Source organism: Mya arenaria, chromosome 15 (assembly GCF_026914265.1).
Source record: "Mya arenaria isolate MELC-2E11 chromosome 15, ASM2691426v1".
In the NCBI taxonomy this organism is placed as follows: Eukaryota; Metazoa; Mollusca; class Bivalvia; order Myida; family Myidae; genus Mya; species Mya arenaria.
In genome coordinates this window covers 21,799,916-21,819,919 of record NC_069136.1, presented here as the reverse complement: position 1 = coordinate 21,819,919, position 20,004 = coordinate 21,799,916, and the positions used below count along the sequence as shown (strand labels likewise).

The 20,004-nt window shown below is 34.2% G+C and overlaps 2 protein-coding genes and 1 non-coding gene across 4 annotated transcripts; 1 reads left to right on the top strand and 2 right to left on the bottom strand.

Moving 5' to 3' along the window:
- Nucleotides 1-669: 669 nt before the first annotated feature.
- Trnal-cag (transfer RNA leucine (anticodon CAG)) lies at nt 670-753 on the bottom strand. Its single transcript has one exon. It is a non-coding gene; the product is annotated as a tRNA-Leu (tRNA).
- Nucleotides 754-1,013: 260 nt separating this feature from the next.
- On the top strand, nt 1,014-5,451 carry LOC128220115 (interleukin-1 receptor-associated kinase 4-like). Its single transcript, XM_052928377.1, has 3 exons — nt 1,014-1,319; nt 1,688-2,154; nt 2,664-5,451. The coding sequence occupies exons 1-3, from the start codon at nt 1,070-1,072 to the stop codon at nt 3,768-3,770; spliced, it is 1,824 nt and encodes a 607-aa protein (XP_052784337.1). The 5' UTR covers nt 1,014-1,069; the 3' UTR covers nt 3,771-5,451.
- A 5,179-nt stretch (nt 5,452-10,630) lies between these two features.
- Nucleotides 10,631-19,990, bottom strand: LOC128219710 (putative ankyrin repeat protein RF_0381). 2 transcript variants are annotated; one of them, XM_052927636.1, is made up of 8 exons: nt 19,873-19,990; nt 18,575-18,638; nt 17,089-17,164; nt 16,085-16,208; nt 15,698-15,900; nt 14,993-15,160; nt 14,154-14,252; nt 10,631-13,657 (listed from the first exon to the last, which is right to left on the bottom strand). In XM_052927636.1, exons 2-8 carry the CDS (start codon nt 18,596-18,598, stop codon nt 12,984-12,986), a joined length of 1,368 nt encoding a protein of 455 aa, XP_052783596.1. In that variant the 5' UTR covers nt 18,599-18,638; nt 19,873-19,990; the 3' UTR covers nt 10,631-12,983. The 2 variants fall into 2 exon arrangements, with proteins under 2 accessions (XP_052783596.1, XP_052783597.1); XM_052927637.1 differs by lacking the exon at nt 19,873-19,990 and adding an exon at nt 19,645-19,722.
- Nucleotides 19,991-20,004: the final 14 nt, after the last annotated feature.

The following is a 20,004-nucleotide window of genomic DNA, read 5'->3' as shown; positions in this document are numbered from 1 at the left end:
CTAATCCTACTTTCCTATTTGTATTTGTATTTTTTTTTGTATGCATGCTCCAATATGTGTTCATTTTAACATATATACTTTTATTTCCAGGTCACAAGCTCATTGTTATTGTTATTTGATATGTTATGTATGTTTGTTATTCATGTCGGAATATAGCTCATTGAGCAAATGTTTCTTGTTAACACATACCCGACTTTAAATAAAGATTCTTGTATCTTGTCTTGTATCTCATCTTAGACAAGCTTAATGCATATAGTATCTAAGCCCCAGCATGTTAACTTATGCAACGGGTCAAACTTAGTAAAAATTACCAGTGAGTGGGACTCCATCCTATCTTGAATGGATGCCACAATGATCAATATAAGGGTCTCTAGTCTTCAACATTTTTCTCAATGACATTTTTTACTTTATCAATAAGGCTCCAAGTATAAATATGCATATGACAATACTCTTTCTGTGTGTGAAAAAAATCCTGATGTTGTAATGACCAATCTTGAAGAAGAAAGCAACATTTTTATAAACTGGTTTACTGCCTCCACAACAATGCTGATGGTTATGTTTTGTTATTTATGTCGGATTATTAGCTTATTTGGCTATTTTTACTTGTTTTTATTGACGATGCTTTTAATTTTGTTTGCTTAAAAATACATGTCGATGATTAAAAAATTGTGTCAGAAGTGGGATTCGAACCCACGCCTGGAGAACCAGACTGCGACCTGAACGCAGCGCCTTAGACCGCTCGGCCATCCTGACTCGTGCTGAGGTTTGATTCTAGTTTGTAAATAAACCTTTTTGGTATTATGACTTCTTTTCGGAAAAATAAAAATGCAGAATTGAAGATATTTTTATACAAAATACTTATTATTAAAAATAATCATCGTAATTGGATTATTTACTAAATTTGTTCAATATTGCTGATTGAATAATTCAATAACGATGGTTCCCGTTCCATACCAATCGATTTCTATTGGTTTAATTTAATGATGACGTCATGTGGGAAATTCCCATTTTATTTCCGGGTTTCATTTTCACATACACAGCACATATCTACCGTAGTTACAGAGAACAAATGATGGGTGGGAAACACAATCAAGTTACGGCAGAAACATGTCTTAACAAACTACCATTTTCTGTTATCAGAAACATAAGTAATCGCCTTGACATCGACAAGAAATGGGAAAGATTTGTGTCAAAGATTCCACGACGTATGGCTGATGTGGGGAAAGCCGACTGTGAAATGAGATATTCACATCTACAAATACGTCTTTTTGAAGATAAAGGTCGGCGTCAAGACGGAAGTCCATCGAAATCAATCATAGGTACATACAGTTCATTTTGTGTTTCTTTCATATTATAGTTAGTATCAACATTTACCCAACATTTAAAGTTCATGTAATCTAGGGCCAGTGTAGAGCTCGTACAGTACCCACAACCAACCGCCGGAATGCTAGAATGGAGTTCTATTACCAACTGAGCTAATAGAGCCGCTAATTCTTTCTCACATACATAGTTCACCTGTTAACTACACTCAGTCACTTGTTTTCCTTCTATATTCTGATCCAGGCACTCTTGCGCGTAATACCAATTTTAGAAAAACTTCTTATTATGTATCATATTGTATGATTAATTTACATAAATTTACAAACATTGTCTGTGTTATCCAATTGTATCTGTGTTCTAATTTCAGATGACTGGTCTACACAATTACCGAAGGTGAAGCACTTGATTCGAGTATTGCAGGAGGCAGACTTGTACGAAGCAGCCGATTACCTGTCAGAAAATGTGCTTCAGGTTGGCAAAGTTGAGCGTCTCCATACAGCCGACGAACCTCCTAGTCTTCCAGGACCTGTTTGGTCTGATGACAAACTCTCGAAGGGAAATATTGACGAAAGTTATGAAAAACACAAGTATTATGTTTCTAAGGTTGATGAGTATAACTTAAGCCCTTCAAAGCCCTATAGTGATGGAAAATCGATAGATTACAGTGAACTAGCATCAACAGGTGGCGAAAATAGCTACGATAAACTGCAACCATCATCACTTTCATCTGGTGACAATAAGATATCATATTTTAGTGGAGGTCCATCATTTGAAGGGAAGGCCATTAATTCTCGGGAAAGCAGTGAACAACCAGAGTCAGGCTCAAACTCGCAGGTAAATTTCTACACTTGTTTTCTGTATCATAATCTTAGTAAAGAATTCCAAATAACAATTGATAAAGTTACAAGCTTGTTTAAACATAATTTAAATGATGGAATGGAAACTGCAGTTAATAAATTATCCCATGGTATATGGTATTCAGGAAGGCAACCGACCCTAGATGTCTTAGGGCTATTCCATTTAAACCCCTGGGGGAAAGGCACTTTGGATTATACCAACCCCCACAGATGCAAATTTACTCTTTTGGGGTCCAAATTAGCGAAAAAAGACACTCACCCATATACTATGAAAATAATTGCATTCCTCCTGTGGGTTATATCTTTTACTTGAATAGCCCCGAGATATTTCTTTTTTATACTTAGTTGTTTAATATTTAGTTGCTTTCACCTGAAAAAGATGAAATAAATTCATAATTAATATGTTGTGGTGGTGTTAGCTTGTCTTCTTTTTTGGTTATATGATCTTAATGACAACTGGGAAAAACTTTTATTGTCTGTTTTCAGATGTGCTTTGTGCCGAAAGACCCTATGTTCCAGTTGCCAGTGTCAGAAGATCCACCTTATGATTATGCGAAACCTCCAGAAAAAAATGTCTTGTTCATGGATGAGGGGGATTATTGTCGACAACAAGTGATATACGAAAGGCAGAAAAATGTTAGGAAAGAACCATGCGAGTCATCAGATGTTGTACTGACCTCGCCTTCCTCTACAAATTCCGATATCTACAAACTGATTGGTCCTCAGCGACAGATGGATTACAGCATTCTTCAACACATTACTGACAATTTCAAGCCAGGTGAGCTTGTTCAAGGTGGAAGAGTGATTGGATCGGGTGGATTCGGGGAGGTCTACCTTGGTGTGTTTGAAAATGGTCATAAGGTGGCAGTTAAAAAGTTGAAGAATGTAGATGAAGTGGACAAACAGTTCAGAACGGAACTTGAAGCATTAACAAAACACAGGCATAAAAACATTGTTTGCCTGTATGCTTACTCTGTAAATGGCCCTGATAAGTGCCTTGTCTATGAGTATTTGTGTAATGGGTCATTAGAAGATCGACTACACCGAAGAGGTAACACACCACCATTATCTGTTAAAGTCCGTCTCTCTATTTTGAGTGGAACAGCTGAGGGCATTGTCTTCCTTAATGAGCAAGGTATTGTTCACAGGGACATTAAAAGCCCTAATGTTCTTCTTGATGAAGATTTTAACCCTAAAGTGGGCGACTTTGCAACGGCAAGAGCAGGTCCACAGGGAAACACCACGGCCCCGATGTCCACTCGTGTTGTCATCGGAACGTCTGCTTATTTAGCCCCAGAGGCCATGAATTTCGATGTATCAACTAAGTTGGATTCTTGGAGCTTCGGTATTATCATACTGGAAATGCTTACTGCCGCACCAGCACTTGATTCAACTAGAGAGGAAAAGGATTTAAAAAGTTATACAGAGGAAAATGACATGTACGAATTGTTGGACAATTCAGGCGGAGAATGGCCCAAACATGTCGTTGCTCAGCTTACGGACATATCTGAAAGGTGTTCACAACGTAGAAAGAAACAACGAGTCAATGTTGTGGACATTTTGTCAGAATTGCAGGCTTTGTGTATGTCTTAACTGTTACGTTTCACTTCTGAGACTGAAATTTTAAATGTGACTAGTGTGTGTTTCAATGAGTACTGGCAATTAGCTGTGTTTTGTAGCATTTTGGCAATAGTGGTTTTATTATTGTTAAATTTGGATTATTCAGGAATGTCGTTAAAAATGATTAAACAAACAAGATTAAAGGCAAGAAACCTAATTTAACAAGCTTGTGAAATTGAATAATTATCCTGGGATTTGTTGAATTCTGAAGTCAGGATCATTATGTGTCAGTAATGTTGTTATTAAATTATGAATATGTTAAGTCATTTATGTCTTTATCTGTAGCCTCTTACCTTACCTCATATAGAAACATTTATAGATATATGTTGGGACAAGTGCAAGATTGGATCATAAATGTGAGGTTGAGTACCCATAATGTGAGGTTGAGAACTGCCAAGTGTGATGTTGAGTACCAATAAGTGTGAGGTTGAGAACCCCTAAGTGTGGGGTTGAGAACCCAAAATGTGAGGTTGAGTACCGCCAAGTGTGAGGTTGAGTACCAATAAATGTGAGGATGAGAACCCAAAAGTGTGAAGTTGAGTACCGCCAGGTGTGAGGTTGAATACCCATAATGTGAGGTTGAGTACCAATGAGTGTGAGGTGAGGTTGAGTACCAATGAGTGTGAGGTTGAATACCGCCAAGTGTGAAGTTGAGTACCGCCAAGTGTGAGGTTAGGTTGAGTTCCCATAATGTGAGGTTGAGTACAGCCAAGTGTGAGGTTGAGTACCAATGAGTGTGAGGTTGAGTTCCAATAAATGTGAGGTTGAGTACCACCAAGTGTGAGGTTGAGTACCAATGAGTGTGAGGTTGAGTACCCATAAGTGTGAGGTTGAGTTCCAATAAATGTGAGGTTGAGAACCCAAAAGTGTGAAGTTGAGTACCACCAAGTGTGAGGTTGAGTACCACCAAGTGTGAGGTTGAGTACCAATGACTGTGAGGCTGAGTACCCATAAGAGTGAGGTTGAGTACCCTACGGTGTAAGATTAAGTATCCTACAGTGTGTGATTGATTATCCATACCTGTGAGGTTGAGAACCCATAACTATGAGGTTGAGTTCCCATAATGTGAGGTTGTGTACTGCCAAGTCTGACGTTGAGTACCAATATATGTGAGGTTGAGAACCCATAAGTGTGAGGTTGTGAACCCATAAGTGTGAGGTTGAGAACCCATAACTATGAGTTACCATGATGTGAGGTTGGGTACTGTCAAGTGTGAGGTTGAGTACCAATGAGTGTGAGGTGGAGTACCCATAACTGTGAAGTTGAGTTCACTTAAGTGTGAGGTTGAGATCCCATAAGTGTGAAGTTGAGTTCACTTAAGTGTGAGGTTGAGTACCCATAAGTGTGAAGTTGAGTTTGCTTAAGTGTGAGGTTGAGTACCCCTGAGTGTGAGGTTGAGTAGCCATAAGTGTGAAGTTGAGTTCACTTAAGTGTGAGGTTGAGTACCCATTAGTGTGAGGTTGGGTACCCATTAGAGTGAGGTTAAGTACCCATAAATGTGAGGTAGTTGCTAACCAATGAGGTAGAGTTGGAGAACCAATAAGTGTGCATGGGGAAGTCATAAACTAGTTTAAACTTAGTGAACACCTGTTTCTGTTCAAACCATTCCAAAGTGATAACCCTAACATTAATTAATAAAGACATATAGTCCGTTTTTGTCAGTTTGTGATGTTTTGCATCCCTTGTTTATTGTTTAGTTGTGAGGCCATCCTCTCACCCGTGTCTTCTGTAGATACTGACTACAGAACATATATTCACTAATGTCTGAGTCTCTGACTCAGAAAAGCAAATTTTAAAAGGTTATCTTTAATATTCTTTATCTTTAATAGTCAGATTGAGCATATACAAGATGGCCTCTTAGTCAGATTGAGCATATACAAGATGACCTCTTAGTCAGATGGAGCATAAACAAGATGGCCTCTTAGTCAGATGGAGCGTATACAAGATGGCCTCATAGTCAGAATGAGCATATACAAGATGGCCCATAGCCTAGTAAGATTGAGCATATGCAAGATGGCCCCCTAGCCTAGTCAGATTTAGCATATACAAGATGGCCTCTTAGTCAGATGGAGCATATAAAAGATGGCCTCTTAGTCAGATTGAGCATATACATAACAAGATGGCCCCTAGCCTAGTCAGATGGAACATATACAAGATGGCCTCTTAGTCAGATGGAGCATAAACAAGATGGCCTCTTAGTCAGATGGAGCATATACAAGATGGCCTCATAGTCAGAATGAGCATATATACAAGATGGCCCCATAGCCTAGTCAGATTGGGTGTATACAAGATGGCCTCTTAGTCAGATGGAGCATAAACAAGATGGCCTCTTAGTCAGATGGAACATAAACAAGATGGCCTCTAAGTCAGATGGAGCATATACAAGATGGCCTCTTAGTCAGATGGAGCATAAACAAGATGGCCTCCTAGTCAGATGGATCATATACAAGATGGCCTCTTAGTCAGATGGAGCATATACAAGATGGCCTCATAGTCAGATTGAGCATATACAAGATGGCCTCTTAGTCAGATGGAACATATACAAGATGGTCTCATAGTCAGATTGGGCATATACATGATGGCCCCTAGCCTAGTCAGATTGAGCATATACAAGATTACCCACTAGCCTAGTCAGAATGAGCATATACAAGATGGCCCCCTAGCATAGTCAGATTAACCATATACAAGATGGCCTCTTAGTCAGATGGAGCATATACAAGATGGCCTCTTCCATCAGATTAAGCATATACAAGATGGCCTCTTAGTCAGATGGAGAATAAACAAGATGGCCTCATAGTCAGAATGAGCATATACAAGATGGTCCCCTAGCCTAGTCAGATTAAGTGTATACAAAATAGGCTCTTCATTAGATTGAGCATATACATGATGGCCTCTTCATAAGATTGAGCATATACAAAATGGCTTCATCGTAAGATTGAGCATTTACAAGATGGCCTCTTTGTCAGATGGAGCATATACAAGATGGCCTCATAGTCAGAAGAGCATACAAGATGGCCTCTTAGTCAAATTGATCATATACAAGCTGACCTATTAGTAAGATTAAAACTATACAACATGGCCTCTTCGTCAGATTGAGCATATACAAGATGGCTTCATAGTCAGAATGAGTATACAAGATGGCCTCTTTTGTCAGATTTAGCATAAACAAGATGAGCCTATACAACATGGCCTCTTTGTCAGAATGAGCATATACAAGATGGTCTCTTAGTCAGATTGAGCATATAAAACATGGCCTCATAGTCAGAATTAGCATACAAGATGGCCTCTTAGTCAGATTGAGCATATACAAGATGGCCTCTTAGTCAGATTGAGCATATACAAGATGGCCTCTTTCATCAGATTGAGCATATACAAGATGGCTTCTTAGTCAGATTGATCATATACATTATGGCTTCTTAGTCAGATTAATCATATACAAGATGGCTTCTTAGCCAGAAATAGCTATGGAAGAAGGCATCTTCGTCAAATTGAACATATACAAGATGGCCCTTTAGTCAGATTGAGCATATACAAGATGACCTCTTAGACAGATTGAGCATACAAGATGGCAGAGATAGCATCCTAGTCAGAGTTAGCATATATGTTTTAAGTTAAAACATATATGCTAACTCTGACTAGGATGCTATCTCTATATCTTTGAGAACAAAAGACATAGAAGAGTATATATATAGTGACTACGATATATTTCATGAAATGCATTTAGATGAACTTTATGAAGATTTACAGATGAATGAAAAATATTTTTCAGCTAATGTACGCAAACAGAAATTTAATACGGATTTAATAACTAATGATTGTGGTCGAAAGCTAGTTGACTTTTTACAACTAAACAATATGTACATTTTGAATGGCCGTACGATTGCTGATTTTTAAGGGCAAAACAACTTGCAAAGGTGTTAGCATGGTTGATTATTTTATTTGTACACCTAATATTTTTGCTAATGTTATTCAATTAAGCATAGATGAATTTTCTAACATTTTTTAGATGTTCATAGTCCTGTACATATGTTGTTAACATTTTAGTGTAAATCTAGTTTTAAACATTCCTGTGATGATAAAGTTGTTGCAAAACTGTGGAATGCTAGCAAAAAAAATGATTTTATTAATAATATCAATTCAAATAAGATTGAGGATGTACTTAGAGAGTTAACTAGTCTTGAAAATGAAAACGATACAAATATAGATGCATTGAACCATGTTGTTTCGAGTATTGGTCAAGTTTTTTCTAGATTCTGCAATAAAAACAAACGAAAAGGCTATTAGACTGAAGCAAATGAGTAAGGCTAAGCCAAAAGAATTTTGGAAAGTTTTAAAATCTAAACAGTCTAGTAATGTCAATGCATCTTTAGAAGATATGTATAATCATTTCAAAAATATTAACTCCAATGCTAATTCTGATAATATTGACCTGAACGACGATAATATGGAAAATATTGATATTGACGGAAATGAGTTAAATATACCAATTACATATGATGAAATTGAAAAAGCGATTAAACAATTAAAGAACAATAAAGCTTGTGGTGAAGATAATATTTTAAATGAAGATCAAATATTCTTATTGTTGTTTCAAAGAAGTTTATATTAAACTTTTTAACATTATGTTTGATAAAGGTCTTGTACCACAAAACTGGACCGTTGGTATTATACATCCAATTTATAAAAATAAAGGTGATACATCTGATCCTGTAAATTATAGACCAATCACTTTACTTAGTTGTTTTGGTAAATTGTTTACCATAATACTGAATAACAGATTTCAAAAATTTGTCAAGAATCATGATTTGTTAAGTGAATATCAATCAGGTTTTAGACAAGGATATTCAACAGTGGACAATATGTTTGTCATAAATATGTTAATAGACCTTCTTCATAATTCAAAGAAAAAGTTATTTTGTGCATTCATAGATCTTAAAGGAGCATTTGATACCATAAATAGAAGCTACTTGTGGCTTAAATTAGATATAATGTGTATAGCAGTGAAATTTATACAAATTCTAAAAAATATGTATGAAAATGCTAAAAGTTGTGTACGTGTTAATGGTGTAAAGTCAAACTATTTCCCTTGTACTATAGGTATAGGTGTAAGGCAGGGCGAGTCTTTCTCCGTTGTTATTTTCTATGTTTGTGAATGATTTACATAGCTTTTTTGCAAATAGTAATATTGTTAATGGTACAATTGTGTATAAACATGATGATGATGTTCGTTTGATAGATTTTTTAAAGTTATTTGTATTGCTCTATGCAGATGACACAGTCATATTGGCAGAATCATATACAGATCTGCAAAATGCTCTAAACATATATGAACATTATTGTAAAAGATGGCAACTTACTGTTAACACCACAAAAACAAAAGTGCTTATTTTTTCGAAGGGAAGACGTGTTGAACACGAATTCCTTCTATGCGATGATAAATTAGAAATAGTAAACGAATATAAATATTTATGTGTGTTAATTAGTAGAAGTGGTTCGTTTTTCAAAGCAAAAGAATATATCGCAAAGCAAGCCACTAAAGCTATGTTTGTTTTGTTGAAGAAAGCTAGATATCATTGTCTTTCTATTGAATTGCAAATTGATTTATTTCACAAAGTTGTCAAACCTATTTTGTTATATGGATGTGAATGTTGGGGTTATGGTAATATTAATATTCTCAAGAAAGTTCAACTAAAGTATTTGAAATATGTGTTAGGTGTCAAGAGCAGTACACCAAACTGTATTGTATATGGCGAAACTGGTGTTAAACCTCTAAATATTGACATTAATACACGTTTGATTGACTTTTGGTCAAAATTAATAACCCCACCGTTACCTAAACTTACTGTATCTTTATATAATATTGTCCTAGTAGATTTATGTTTTCCGAAAATCCACGACAGTCCTATTTCCAGTGGATTCGTAATATTAAGGAAATATTGATTAAATGCGGGCATATTAACATTTGGCAGAGTCATGACTTTTTAAACAGATTATGGTTAAAGAAAACTGTTTATCAAAAATTGTCCGATCTCTTTATTAATGAATGGTTTTCTACTATAAATACTTCTAGAAAATGTATAAATTATAGATTGTATAAAGAAAAGTTTGAATTTGAAAATTATCTTGTACAGACACATTACAAACTCTTGCGATATATGATAAAATTTAGAACTAAAAATAACAAATTACCTGTGGAAATTGGAAGCTGGAATAATGTAGAATACAACGATAGAAAATGTTTATTTTGTAACGATAATAGCATAGGAGATGAATATCATTATTTGTTGGAATGTCAAGAATTTGTTGGTAAAAGAAAAAGTTGTCTTGATAATAAATATATTAGAGTCTAGACATCCAAATATTATTAAATTTAAACAAGTAATGCAAATAAGACCTGATTCAGGTATACATTTTGAAAAACTCTGTAAGCTTATTAAAGAGATAATGGTTAGATTCTCATAATGATACATACATTGATGCATTTTGTTTCCCTTTAAATACCTCCTCCATTATAAAGGTATAATGTTAATATTGGATAACACTGACTGAATTTATTTATTCTTATAGATTATGTCTTAAAATGTTGAGACTATTCTCGTTCTTTATATAGTTGTATATATATATATATTTCAATACTCTTTTTGTCATGTTTTGTGACATGAGTTATACGAAATAAACTTGGAAACTTGGCTAAGCTTTTTCATTGAAAGTTTAATTCTTAACGAATATTCAAATACCCATTATGGTATCCGAATACTTGCGTGATATCCGGATACTCGGATATTCGGATATTCGCTTCCATCCCTAGTTTTAACTATTACTTAAAGACATAACAATATTCAATTGCTTTATTAACATAACATTTATCATTTCATTTTAGTTAAATATACTTAAACAACAAAATGCTAACATATCTTAACATAAGTGGTAAAGTGGGAAAGCTACCAGTTGTTCTTAAGTTGTAAAAAAATGTATGCATGCCTATTGTCACTTGAGTGTTAACTGAAGAACAATAAAACAATAAAATTTCACAATTATGAATTTCACAAGGTAAACTTTTTTTTAGTTAAACTTATTAAAAATCAGGAAGACATGGTAAAAGCTTACAAACAAAAAATATAATTGAGAATGGGCCATTCATATTTATTTTTTTATATTTTCATCCACACTGGAAAAAATAAGAATATGGATATCTCACTCTCACGGAAACATGTGTGATCTACCATGTGTTTTGACCAATAACAAGCATTAATTTTGTAAATTAGAAAATATCTGCTAGTTAGAAAATATTGAGTATTCATCCTAGCGAAACAAAGCAGATGGTTGTGTTAATCCGATGGTTGTAATCTTGTCACTTTTATTTGAGTGTTATCAAAAGACAGTCAAATACTGTAGCCTAAATATTACTGATTTTGACTCGATTCTTTCTGAATTTCTTGAAGCCTCTCTTACAAGGTTAAAATCGGGACCCATTTTTCTTGTCTAATAAGCGGGAACATATGTTACAGAGAATGCTCCATATTTAAAAAAAAATCATCCTAATCTCATATCCCACTAAAACATGTTTTTCTTTTTTTTAATTCTTAAAACACATAATTGGTGTTTAGTTGTTAAAGAAAAAACAATCTTTTTTTGAAGTTCAGCCATTCTTGACATACTGATGCACTGACACTGATTTAACAGCAGAAAGGGTCACAGTTTCAACAGTAATTGGTAGTAATATCAAAATGTTTCAAAACAGCAAGATATAATTTAAATCTAAATCTTCAGGCCACGAGAATACATTAAATAAAGAAACTCTGATATAATCAACACAGGAACAAGCTGTATAAGTATAACAAAAAGTATGTATATATAAAACAACTTTGACTAGAGCAATTTAATACGGTATTAAGTTTGCTAATTGCTTTTAAGGCATGAATTGGCATATACATGAAACAATTGAGTTAGTCGGTTGATCTCTGGTGTTGTTATAATATATAATACTAGTATAACATATACTAACTTCTTGTTGCTTGCATAAATTTCATATCGTAGAGACCATGAGAATTGGGAGATGTATCTTTACACAAACAACAAGAAGTGATACCATACTTCAAATCAACATACTAATATATATATATATATATATATATATATATATAAAATGATATATATATATATATAAAAAAAATCAAAATTCCCAACATTAAAAGTTCTTTTTGAATATACATAACAATCACCAAAAATGCGAAAAAAGCATTTAAATTCAACTGACAAGCTACCTTTTTCTTTTGCGTTACAAATTAAAGCGCATGCTGTTTGAGATGAAATCCAAAAACAAAGTGAAATGTGGAGATTCTTTGTATGTTTAAAGCTACACACTCACAGATTAACAATTTTGACATTTTTATTTATCTCTGAATCAGCTGATTTTAGCATCGATGCCTTCAATTCAGTCATATAAGTCAGCTCACATTAGAACAGATCTCAATTGTTTGGAAAACGGCCGAAAATTTTATTTTTCTTAAAACGTTAGTAACACTTTAAGCCATAAAACCTACACTTTCAAATGTTATAATGAAAACTGTGATCTGCTCTTCATCATCAGTCTTATATCACTGGTTTCCAGGTATTTATGCAAAATTGGCTCATTCCAAATGAAAATAAATTAAAAAAAACTTGTCAAAACAATCAATCTGTAAGAGTGCAGCCTTAAGAGGGAAATTTAACAAGCATAAAATGAAAGGTTATATCTGCATTCATGTAGTTGAAATAAGGAATCACCAATTTACATATTCTTACTTTCAGGTTTTGTGTTGTACAATAATTGGAAAAAAAGTTTAAAAATATGGCCATTTTTGACAGATATAAAAAGTTGAACAAACCCAAAATAGTAAATAAAATATCATTTTGTGAATGTAAATATGAAAATTTTACTGCTACCCGATCTTTTGTCAGCAGTCTTATCTCACTGGTTTCCACATGTTTAATAAAAGTTTGCTCATCATTCCAAAACAATAAACTATGGTAGTTGTTCAAACTGTCAATCTGTGAGAGTGCAGCTTTAAAGACAATAACACTGAAATTGTTTTTATCTAATGAAAACAGAATATACAGAGGTTTCACTGTTAGATGCATTTTAAATGAGAGCTCAACAAATATATTTGGCATTTTCTAAGAAAATAAGCGCAATTGTTATAACTGTTAGTACTCATAGTCTAAATCTGGTCGAGGGACAATTTTCACAGACACAGGATCAGCAAGAAATTCATCCAAATCGGAGCTTAACCTTGAGTCCTTCGGGTCAAGGTCACATAGACTAGATGTCAGCCACATATCAGAAAGACACAAGTAGCTTTTCACTGGCTTCGGAGTCATGTGCATAGCTGATAAAATTCTGAAGAGCTGTCCTCTTGTTTTCTTTCTGAATGATGTTCGGCACAAGTTAACTAAATTTTGTGGTTTATTTCGTACTGCTATGACGTTGTCATGGAAATGCTTTGACTGATCGCAGTTTGAAGTCGAAATCTGCTTTATCCACCTTTCTCGTTTCCAAATCAAACCACAATGCAACATCATGGATGCTATATGATAATACTGCTTAATATAGGCTAAATGCAATGCTGTTATGTCAAATGGACTAGATAAGTTCATGTCAGCACCATATGCTAAAAGGAGTTCTGCGAAATCTGGTTTTCCCAAAGAAATTGCTCTATAAAGAGGAGTCTCCAGTGTGTTGAAAGCTTGAGCATCGATGTCCGCATCAGCGAGTAACAGAAGTTTCAGAATTTTGTGGAACTTTTGGTTGCCATGACAACAGGAGACCAAGGTATGCAAAGCTGTGCTCCTGTCTGGCCTTGAGACATTCACATCACATCCTGTAAATTAAAAAGCATATGTATTAAAGTGTTTATTTGGCTGTCTTTGTAAGATAGTTGCTCAATAAAATGCTTTGGGAAGAACCTCAACGCTCAAGTGTTTTTTTTTCAGACATACAATGGTCATAACGCAACTCTAAATTACGAACCTTAATCTGCAAGTACTTGTTGTCCCTTGCAACATGTGAAAATGCATCAAAAAATATCCTGACTAGCTTTAAATATACCAATAAAAACACTCTAAACCAAGAGTTAAACTTGCAATTAAAATGTCAAGGCATATCCATTCCAATTGGTTATTTTAGAATTATTTATGATATGAACAATGCTGTTGCATGCCATACAATATATTATTTATAAGCGCTACTTAATACAACACCAATGATAATATGGGTAAACTTTTAGAAAAAGAAAATCTTACATGAGTCCTGCTCAGCATTTAGTATCAAAACCTAATCAAGATACATGAATAAGTTTTGTTCACATAAGTCTTTACCAAGTTTCAAAATGATGGATATACAGTCGATATTCCCTGACAGCACTGCCAATGTAAGGGGTGTCTCAAAATTGCTGTTCCTGCTGTCGATACTGCAACCTGTAAAATGAGGGTTGTTACAATTGAAATATACTGTCATGGTTAAATAAAATATCTAAATATAAAATTATCTAATTAAAACAAAACAAATCTAATCTTTAAGGCATGTCTGCAAAAATCTGTGCTAAGTTTTGATGTCTTCCGACAGTGTTAACAACTTCGAAAAAGGAAAAATGTAATGTTTAACTTTGTTCTGAATACCAACTTGGCCATGAATATCAATAAATGGATCTATCAGGTGGAAAAATGTTTATTGTACCAAGTTTATAAACACAGTCTCAAGTTTTCCTAACAACCCACATACATGTATATTATAATAGGGCATGTATCTTTTTTATAATGATCAAAAACAATGCTAAAAATATTAGACAAATCACACTAGTTGCTTAATGGGCTGAGTGCTCAGAATTTTGTTAATTAGTTGTTAACTTTCAAAACACTGGAGTTTGATGAATAACCCTGCTATCTGCTGTATTGCTAACAAGATTTGAGACAGCTGTTTTCTTTCAAGATTTGAATACATTATCAAATATTTCCTATATTATTCAATTTACCAGGTCTTACATGATCCCATCCTAAAATAACATGCACTTAGGCCGTTAAACGAGCTCTGACTTCTGCAGTGCAATAGTACCATAATAAAATATCACTCTAAAATAAACTTTGGATACCACAAAGCACAGTAAATGTGCTACCGTAATCCAACAAAGCATTACAATGAAATAAACCCTTTTTACAACCTGCTTTTTCCAGCAGTTTTATAATGCCAATTTGGGAATTCTTCACTGCATAATGGATGGGGAGATTTCCCTTGGAGTCACGCTTTTTGACCCCACAGCCAGCTCTGATAAGCCCAACAGCAACATCTTCATGGTTTTCAATAATGGCTGCATGAAGGGCTGTAAGTCCTGCAATAGATAATACTTCTATGTACTTTATCACGTAATGGAGGAAGTCACTCTACAAGTTTTAGCAATTCTGAATTATGGGCAAGAAACTGATAAAAAATGTACAAATGTGTGTACAGTCACTTAAGTTTGCAAGGCAACCGTGTAACATAGACACATAAAGCATGTAGAACACTGTTAATCAGTGGTTCAATTGAATGAAAGCATCTGCATAATTATGTTTATATCGTAAATGTCTTGATATAGGACACACTTTTTTCCAATAGAATTTAAAAGTTGTTTTTTTGAATACCGTAAGTCAATTTCAGGCCAAATTTGGCTCTTACTAGAAATAAATGGGGGAAACAAAGTTTGTTTACATGATTTTAACGAAATATAATTCACATCGTCGTGATTCAGTTGTATCACCTGTGGAAGATTGCGATATGGTGAGTAAAAAAACATGGTTGGTTATATATCAATACATATATATATATCACTTGTTTTACTTTTTATTGCCTTTTTGCATAAATTAATCATCATGTAATCAAAGTATACCTAGAGTGTCCTGGTCATCAAGAGCAGATCCTTTTGCTGACAGAAGCTTGACAACTTTGAAATGACCCCTCAGTGCAGCTATGAATAATGGTGTTTGATTGGCTGGACCTTTCACTCTAAATTCTGCCCCTCCCTTGAGAAGAGCATCAACCAATGAGAGATTGCCATTGAAGCAGGCAACATGGAGGGGTGTTCCAAAGTCACTGAAGATATAAATATGCAAAGAGTGTTAACACTTTTGTATTATAACTGTCACATATTACAGAACTAGAAACAGCTCAGAATTCAAGACACTACAAAACTTACCAATACTTAAAAACAAGAAAAAATCAGCTCAAAATCAAATTAGAATAAACAAATTAACATCGTTAGTAAAATTGCCACTACCTGGTATAGACGTTCACCTCCGCCCCAGCCTCAATAAGGAGGGATGCTATATCGGGTCTTCCAGTGACAACAGATAGCAGGAGTGGACAGAGGCTGCTGTTGCTCAACTTGTCAATAGGAACACCTGGAACATTTTTTTTTATAAAAGTCACCATGACTTTGACCTTTTGACTAAGAAAATAAAGACGGGTCACCTGCTGTCATGACCAATATTATTTCTAAGTTTAAGGACCAAAATCTCAACCATTCTGTGCTTATTGCATTTTTGAGCAAAGGTCACCACAACCTTGACCTTTGACCTTCAATATGTTGGACCAACTTTCAAATATATAAGACATACTAGCAGTTGAAATAAAGATAAATGTTACATTCAGGCCAATATTTTCCATTCTTTCTGATTTGTTGATTATGGTTGCCAATTTGGTTTTATTTTCAGTTATGAAATTTGTTTGATAAACCAACACTATTGGTGACACAATCATGTTTCTTAATGAAAATTAATATTTAATTAAATAAATGTTATTTAGAATTTGTTCTGCTGTATCTGATGAAATTGGAAAAATCCATATACAAGGGAAAACAGCATAGAAGGGCAAAGGCATGTGACCTGTCCCCTAAGCCTAGAAAAATGCCCTGTGTATTAAGAAAATATTTTTTTCTTGGAAAAGTAACTATGTTGTCATGTCAAATATTCATACTAGGATCTAAATACCAGGTAGGTCATACTCAATATTCTAACTAAGTTTGTAGATTGAAGACAGAAACATTCTGAATATATTGGGTGAAAACTAAAGCGTTCACAGAAGGATGAACAGAAAGAAGGACTGATGAATGACCAGCCCAAAAACATAATACAGACTTGCAGGTGTATAAAGATGTTCAAGTTTAATATTGGAACTAGCTTTTCATAGGTTAAGGTATTTGTATTTATTAAAATTCATATGTCCTAAAACGCCTTTTAAAGTTGGCTATTCATTAATTAGATGTCTTAATTCATCAGATACCTGACTTGATCAAGTGCTGAACAAAACTGATGTCTCCACGCTTGATGGCTGTACACAGCCGCTGGTACCCCACATTCTGTGAAATAAGCAGTGTTAGGAAATAACAAAACACTAGGGCTAAAAAAATCACAAGCACTCAATCATCGATGTACTCATTTAACAGACAATCATTTTGTAAGTGTGTTTAGAGTTATCAAGGTCCGCCGATGGCCAGTGGCTTTTTTATGGCTTGAAGCCTCTGTAACCTTGTGTGATATATGGAATTTAGAAGCCTAAAAAGGGAAATATCCTCATTTGTGGATTAGGTAAGAAGCTGCAGAAATGGTTGTGAGAAGAGAATAGAAAGAAGGTCAGCACCCCTTACATTTCAGCCAACCATTGGTGTTAGGTTTGAGTTACTTTTTTAAACTACATAATGCAACAAATCACCCCAAAGGGAAAAGGTTCAGAGCCTCAACACAACAATGGGCAGATTGTTCAGAACTTTGTTTAAGTCAAGAACGCAATCAAAAACATCATTGTTAACTTTTAAACATGAAATAGTTGATATGTTCATATATTTGAATTGAAAAATATAGCACAAACAGTTGTCTCAAATCTTGCTAGAAATCTTTTCAATCACAAGTAAATCCATTAAACTTCCAGAGCAGAAAAGGTATGAAAGTTAACAATGATGTCATTAACAAACTTGTTAACTTTAACAAATTTCAGAACAATCTTGAAAATATCTGATCTAATAATAATCAGAGCTGGTTTTTTTGTACACAATTATTTCAACTAATTCATTTTAGTTCCTTAGTCATCATTATGCTATGGCTAAGAGAGTGTATTTTTTAATAATATATTATACCCTGGTACATATCACACATAAGACAGTAAAAACTATGTAAGTCTGTTTTCACCCCTTTCATAATTTATTAGAAAAACTGAACTTTCAAAATGTAATTATAACCTACATGTAACTATATCAAAATATTTCTAACCATCACAGGGGGATACGGTCACCTTTAATTTTTTCCTTATAAAGCTCTAAGTTAGAAGACAGTTCATTTTTACACGCTATCCTCAACAATCAGCACTGTTTACTTATTATATGCTATATCCTTTTCTTAAAGTACAAATATTCATGATAATTTAATTCTGCAAAAAAAAAAGATGAAGATTGAAACAAAAAACAACATGGTATTCTATTTTATTCTATTCTGAATCACAGTGGTGTGAAGGGCATGAACTGTTTCTATTTCCTTAAGTGTCATATGACCTGTAAAATTCAGTGACATCTATAAGCCCTTAGAAGATTTTCTGACATTCTTAAAATGCTATAATCATAGTTATTTCATAGTAGATTGTTGTTATAAGTGACATCTGATGTAAATCTGAAAATTAGGTTAAATGTCACTAAATTTTGCAGGTCAGTAAATACAACACTAAAGGAAATAGCGCATTTTACACAACACTCCACACGACTGTGTTCCGACTGAGTTACCTCACTGTCTGTATCCATTTCCATGATGTGGAAATCACATTCATTTTGATACTAGAAAGGCAGTCTGAAAAACAAATCATCAAAATAATGTCTAAACAAAATGAAAAATCAATACAGAGAAAGCTGAAAAATTGTAATTGTTAAGTCAATATCAAAAGAGACCATCTGTATCTGTATGGATACGATGCAGGACCAATTCTGGCTTAAGGTGTCGGTGGAGAGTCCTTGTAAAGTTGAATTGACGTTCAATATTCTTTGGTATACTCAAATTGTAAAACAGGAATATTGGTATATTAAAGTATGTTAACTTAACATGTTTTGTAAAAGTATGATGAAATAATTTAAAGCTTATCTATTTGTTGAGGAAAAAAAGTTGGTTCATATGATGCCCAAGACACTATGCACATGAACAGCAAGTAACTTAATAATCACCTTAAATACCTATTTTTCGATTTAAAAAATGTGCAATTGGGCTACATGTATCGACAGCTTTTTTGTATCAAACTTTTTGTACTTCCATAATAAGAGTAAAATCCATTTTGAGAAAACAACGCATTGATACTTGGAGGCTGTATAATTTTAAGTTCTTTTTGATGTTTGGTTTGAATATGACATTCAAACTGAGAGACTGTGAATGTTAAATGTTAAAATCATTTTTGATGCTTGGTTTGAAAATGCTTGGACTGGAAATAATTTGATGTGTCCTACTCATGCGTAGTTGGTTTTAAACATGTAAAAGTAAAAACCAGTTAGTTGACGCCCATCTGATTATCAGAACTTTTTTTAAATAATTGATATTTCTTATGAATGTGCCAGAATCATAAAACCGCCAAAGACACACTGACATCCATTTAGATTGACTAGGATTAGACCCAGCCTTACGATTAGATCCTTGCTAGTGTAACAATGGTTATGGGTTTAAGTCCTGCACCTGAGGCTCATTTTTCCTCAGAGACCCATTCACCTATAAATGATTTGCCCCACTGGTCGGTCAATGAGTGTATAGGCATATTTTACTGTTGAGGTGGGGATCAAACCTTCGACCCCTGGATTGACACTCAGTGTCTTACCACTAAACCACAGATCCGCAACTCTTATATATATCAGAATCACTTTACTATTTATAACTCAATATAAATAGACTTAAGTACTACATAAATCTGAAAACATGACAAAAATAAAGTATGATGAGTAAGATGTATCTATTTTTAGAACGCAATATCTGTTTTCCAGATAACTCTTATGATATTGATACAACAGCCACTCGCTGTAAAACACATTTGCTTAAGTTCACTTGCCATGGCGGAGAAAGCTGTTTAATTAAAGAGGATTTGAAGTTAAACTTGCACATCATCATATGTTCAAAGTGAAAGTAGCTGTCAGTTTCCGGTATGTGTCGTAAAGGAATTGCCGTTATTTTCCGCGACTTA